General features: G+C 40.2%; 1 protein-coding gene and 1 long non-coding RNA gene across 2 annotated transcripts in view; one reads left to right on the forward strand and one right to left on the reverse strand.

Annotated features, from left to right (window-relative positions):
• Nucleotides 1-5,994, reverse strand: part of PGM5 (phosphoglucomutase 5) — a 179,890-nt gene extending 173,896 nt beyond the window's left edge. Inside the window, exon 1 of the mRNA XM_011956456.1 lies at nt 5,775-5,994. Within this exon, the coding sequence (XP_011811846.1) occupies nt 5,775-5,852 (78 nt within the window). The 5' untranslated portion in view covers nt 5,853-5,994. The remainder of the gene's footprint in view (nt 1-5,774) is intronic.
• The window catches only part of LOC105522075, a 2,726-nt gene continuing 2,028 nt past the window's right edge, over nt 5,303-6,000 (forward strand). Inside the window, exon 1 of the long non-coding RNA XR_001003380.1 lies at nt 5,303-5,446. This is a non-coding gene — a long non-coding RNA (uncharacterized LOC105522075). The remainder of the gene's footprint in view (nt 5,447-6,000) is intronic.

Below are 6,000 nucleotides of genomic sequence, written 5' to 3' on the forward strand. Positions count from 1 at the left end.
ATTGAACTGTGGTATTACAAAATGTCATCTCTAGAGAAAGAACACTTGTAGAAAAGGTCAAAAACAACTGGGTGCAGTGGCTCACAACTGTAATCACAGAATTTTGGGAGGCCGAGGCAGGCAGATCCCTTGAGGTCAGGAGTTCAAGACCAGCCTGGCCAACACGGTGAAACCCCATCTCTAGGAAAAATACAAAAAATTAGCTGGGTGTGATGGCGCACGCCTGTAACCCCAGCTACTCAGGAGGCTGAGGTGAGAGAATTGCTGGAACCCGGGAGGTGGAGGTTGCAGTGAGCCAAGATCGTGCCACTGCACTCCAGCCTGGGTGACAGAGCAAGACTCCATCTCAAAAAAAAAAGAAAGAAAAGAAAATGTCAGAAACATCTTGAGGCAGGCACAGTGCTGTCATCTGTCCAATATTGAAGGTGATTTAAGAATAAGAAAGAAGAGAACAAAGAAGAGGAAAAGAAGTTGCCTTAGGTGTACCCACCCAGAAAAGGACAAAGGCATTCCTGTAGTCATTGTGTTGTATTTTAGCTCTTAAACTTTTTGAGAGATTAGAATAATTTGATACATAGAAGATCTAAACCACTGAAGAGGCTCTGAAGCAGATAAAAATAGAAAGAAAATAAAAAACTAATTAGTTACCAACTAAGCTTAACCACAATTCATTTAAACTATACTATTTACTCTTTACATGATTGGTTTTTCTTTTGCTCTATAGTATGACAGTTTATATTTTTAAAGAGGAATTAAAATATTTCTGGAAATTTTTAAATGTAAGTTCACATGGCCACACAAAAACTACAGAAACAGATAAAAACTATCTTCTCATTTATTCCCTAATCCATTCAAATTAAATATAAAAATCCAAGCATCCACAGTGATATTTTAAAAAGCAAAAGTGAGACAAAACAAAATTCATTTGTCACCTGTGAAGGTGGTTACCTCACCAAATCTTCACTCCAAACACCAGTAATCTTGAAAAGACAGAAATAAACATATGTTCTGCCTTTCCAGAAGGAACTATGTTTCAGGGTAGCCAAATAACCCAGATGTGAAGAAAATGATCTGCTTATAGAAAAATGCCTGCTAAAACATGTAGATAGAATTAGAGAATTAGAAATTCACCATTTTGAAACGCCTAATGAAATACTCATCTCAGCAAGGATCATTAATAAATGCTAAAACAATCAAGTAGATATTGATACAGAATATAACTGAATATACATAGTACAAAGTTCATGTCACAGACTACTGACTTGACCCAAGGGGGAATATAATGGAGGAGATAGGCAGTGACCACCCTAACCTTGTGATCATCTCAGCATCACTAATGATGGGATATGAATACACATTATTGCCTATGAAGTATTCTTTAAAAAAAGAAGTTGAACCTGAATCTAACTAAACCTTGCAATGGGTTGAATATGTATGTCTTCCCAAAATTAATATGTTGAAATCCTAACCCCAAAGGTGCTGCTATTAGAAGGTGGGGCCTTTAGGGGGTCATTAGGTCATAAGGACAGAGCCCTCATGATTGGAATTAGTGCCCTTATAAAAGAGGCCCCAGAGAGCTAGTTAGTCTCTCCCACTATGTGAGGGCCCAGCAGGAAGGCTAATCTATGAACCAGAAAGTTGGTCCTATCCAGATATCAAAACTGCAGATGCCTTGATCTTGAACTTGCTAGTCTCTAGAACTGTGAGAAATAAATTTCTGTTGTTTATAAGTCATCCAGTTTTTGGTATTTTGTTATAGCAGGCCTAAAAGCCTTTAGAACTAACTTCCAGTTAACCAGAAAAACAGAAAACAGAGTGAAAAGTTAAATGACACCATAAAAAGCAACCAGAAAATTCCAGAAGGGGAAATATTCTACAGGACAACTGACTAGTTTTTCAACAAGTCAATTTCATTAAATAAATACATAAACAAAGAGTGAGGGTACTTTCTAGGTTAAAAAAGTATTGAGCTAAATAATAAAATGCAATGTGTGTCCCTTGATTAGAAGAAACGAATTTGAACAAACCAGCCACAAAAGATATTTCAGGGAGACCAAGCTGGAAGGATCACTTGAGGCCGGAAGTTGGAGACCAGCCTGGGCAATGTAGTGAGACCTCCATCTCTACAAAAACAATCAATTAGCTGGGCGTGGTGGTGTGCACCTATGGTCTTAGCTAGTCAGGAGGCTGAGGCAGGAGGATCGCTTGAGCCCAGGAGTCTGAGGCTGCAATGAGCTATGATTGTGTCACTGCACTTCAGGCAGTGTGAAAGAGCAAGACTTTGTCTCAAAAACTAAAAGGACAATTCATAATAACTGAGGAAATCTGAATGTGGACTGGGTAACAAATGATACAAAAAAAAGATTTTTTATTTTGTTTGAAAAGATGATATTGTAACTATACAGGAAAATCTTCTTAGTTTTTAGAAATCTGTACTAAAGATTTAGGGGCAAAATGTCATTTTCTTTCATATATTTTCAAAGACAAGCAAAAAATAACCATGACACAAATATAGCAAAATGTTTACAATCTATGTTCTATGCTTGTCTATGAGTGCCGTTAATCTCATCTCTCTGCTTTTCTGAAAGTTTGAAAATTTCAGTTTTATACAGTTTTATAAATTTTTTTACATCCCATAATTTTATAATAAATTTTTTAAAGTTTGAAGGAAATCAACAACTATAGCTTCAAAAATATCCTAAGCCACAATAAACATTGAACAGGGTATATTCCTCCCACTTTCTAAAAAATTTGGCCCAGGAAGGAGTATGAGAGCTGCCATAGCTCTCCCAAGGCTCATTATTCTCCATCACTCCTTGGGAAATCCCAAAATAAATTTTTTAAAAAATTGTTTATATTTATGTTTTTTGATTCTAGAATTTTATAATAAAATTTTATAATGTTTTTAATTGTATATTTTAATTTATAAAAATTTTTATACATGTTTATGTTTGAAATGTCTATTTCAAACTTTATGAGATATTAAAATGTAAGTAATATAGTTCATCATTTTAGAAATTCCATGTTTTTCTTCTCCTCCAGCAATTACATAATCAAAGAGTAACTATAGTTTTTCATAGAACATTGCTTTGTAGGCTGGGCACAGTGGTTCATGACACTTTAGGAGGACAAGGCAGGCAGATCTCTTGAGATCAGGAGTTTGAGACTAGACTGGGCAACACAGAGAAACCCTATCACTAGTAAAAACACAAAAATCAGCTGTGCGTGGTAGCATGCACCTATAGCCCCAGCTACTCAGGAGGCTGAGGTGGGAAGATCACCTAAACCTGGGGAGGTCAAGGCTACAGTGAGCCAAGACTGTGCCACTGCACTCCAGCCTGGGCAACAAAACGAGACCCTGTCTCAAAAAAATAATGAAATTTAATTTTAAAAAATTGCTTTGTAAAATTAACTTTTTCAATCAAAACCAAGATTTTTCAGATACAAAGAATGCAGCCCACTGGTCAGATTTATCAGTTCAAAGAAAATACATTCTAGTTTTCTATTTTTCTAGCCTATTTATGACTATCCAATAGGATATCAAAAAAGATCAAAGCATTTGGAATACAAGTTCAGTACTCCTGAGTCTAACTCAACGTGCCAAATCAGGAGACAAGCACATTCTTATCAATTTTCAATCATTCAAGACCAATTTTGTTTACAATTATCCAGTTATTTTAGACCGTCTTTCTCCTGAAGCCAGCCTTATGGCTATTCATTTCACTTTAGCATAAGACCCCAAGAAGGAGAACAAAATGAGGAAAAGATTGGTTAAAATTGGCTGTTTGAAATTCTGAAATATGTCCACCATTCCCTTCACCCATGCCCACCCCTCTTAGAAGTAGTACTTTCAGATTATTTAAGACTTGATGCTTCTATGTGGATTTTAACTTGTCATCTGTCCTTTATAACAGCTAGGTTAAATTTGACTCTATTTTAAGCATAATTGACCTATGCTAATTATCTGCTAAAATACATTTCACTCTTAGAGTTAATAAAGTGTATTTGTCATAGAAGACCCATTGAAGTAAGACACTGAGGAGTCCTTATGGTAAAGTGGGCCAAGAAATAAGACATAAATTTTCCCATGCAGATCAACAACTGTAGCTTCAAAAATATCCTGACACACAAGTATTGGACAGGCCATGTTTCTCTCACTCCCTAAAAAAATTGGCTGGGAAAGGAGTATGAGAGCTCCCATAGCTCATTATTCTCCATCACTCCATGGGAACAGCCTTGTCAGAAAAGAGTGAAAAACCATTTGTCAACCTCTCTTCAACTCCCTGATTCTAGCCAACCTTCATCAATCCCAAGTGAGCAGCCAGAGAGAAATACAAACCCCGTATCTCCAGCATCATTGTCTGCTGGAGTCAAAAATCACAATTCCACCACCCACCCCAACACCACTGGCCCTGTTTCTCCCAATTGTTTTTTATTATGTTTTTAAAAAAATCCTCTTTCCCCATCCCTGCGACACTGAGGAGGAGGAATTATAGTAGATAAATATGAAGCATGGAGATCCTTTAAAAATGTTTTTAATAATAAATGAGAAAATGAAAAGGAGAGGGTTGGAAGGAAGGAGAAAATTCAAATGCCAGGGAATTGTTCAGTTTTGCTTTTAAATATGTTAACAGTCATTTATACATCTGAAAGAGACTTTCCATTAAAGAAAAATTCTATGAGTGTGGGTCTGGTTGCATGAATAAGGATGAAATTACTTTTTTAGACAATGTTTTCCACAGATAATTCAGAGACCCCTGAAATTAGGTATCCCTCTTGTAGAGGTCCTTGAGATGCTGCCGGACTTGGGAAAGAGGAAACTGGGATATGGGGCTATACCAAAAGGTGCTTCTAGTTACAGGACAGTGAGGAAAGGGGCAATGGGAGAAAAATCCAAAGTCTGAGAATCTGGATTGCAAAAGAAGACTACTGAGGTCGTGGGAGAAGGGAGAGGAAACAAGGATGCAAACCGAAAGAGGAAGAGGCATGAAATGTTGTCAAATGCCAAAAGGCATTTGGAGAGAAGTTGGGAATTGCATTAAGAAAACCACTGCAAATCTCATTTCAGACCATTTAGAGATATGCCTCCTGGGAACTGCGAGCTCAGGCTGTTTAACATCAAACAAATTGATCCACTCCATCCCTACCCTAATTAAATAAATCATTCAATAATTCCACCGGGTTAAATAACCAAAATATTAAAAACCTTCAGGGCTCACTCTTGCCAAATATGTCAGGGATCGTGTGTGTGTGTGTTCTGAGACACCACTACTGTTAAATAAGCAGAGCTAAGACTTAGGGGATTGGGAGATTATTGCAAAAAGGGCACTGGCCAGGGGGACTTTGTTGGGAGCCTGCGAAAGAAGATTGTGTGGGGACAGTGGGCAGTGAACGTGTTGGGAACAATATGGAAAACCCGGAATTGCCTTGGAAACGACAGGGCCGGGCAAGACAATGTCCGAAAGAAAAATGAGCAGGTGCGGGATGTGGCCAGAGTCGGAGAAGAGTCCGGGGCGCCCGAAGTGGCTCCAGGAATGACGAAGACCCCTCAAGGTTTTTGGGGGCAGTGAGTACTAATAGAACCCAGCGCCCGGGCTGCGCCAGGGAGGCTGCGAGTGCCCCGGGGGTGGGGCGCTGGAGGGTGAGGAAGCCGGAGTGAGGTAGCGGAGCCGGGCGGGGGCCTCCCAACTAGGCCCGGAGGCAGTCGGGGGACATGGACTAGGAGAGCGCATGGCGGCCGCGCGGCGGGAAGCGAGGGGCATCTGGTCACTCACCCCGTTGGCCGCGGCCATCTGCACCACGATCTCGATGGCCGTCCTGCTAAAGTACCTGCCGTCGCTGCCCACCACCATGGTGCAGCCCTGGCGGTCGCGCAGGTCGATGGACGACAGCACGCTCTGGATGAAGTTGGGCAGGTAGTTGCGCTGGCCCTCGAAGAGGCCAGTGGGTCGCCGCAGACCCCCGCCGCCGGCCGGCCGCTGGTCCTCGTAGGGCGCGGTG

The sequence above is a fragment of the Colobus angolensis genome, unplaced genomic scaffold, assembly GCF_000951035.1.
Source record: "Colobus angolensis palliatus isolate OR3802 unplaced genomic scaffold, Cang.pa_1.0 Scaffold419, whole genome shotgun sequence".
Lineage (NCBI taxonomy): Eukaryota > Metazoa > Chordata > Mammalia > Primates > Cercopithecidae > Colobus > Colobus angolensis.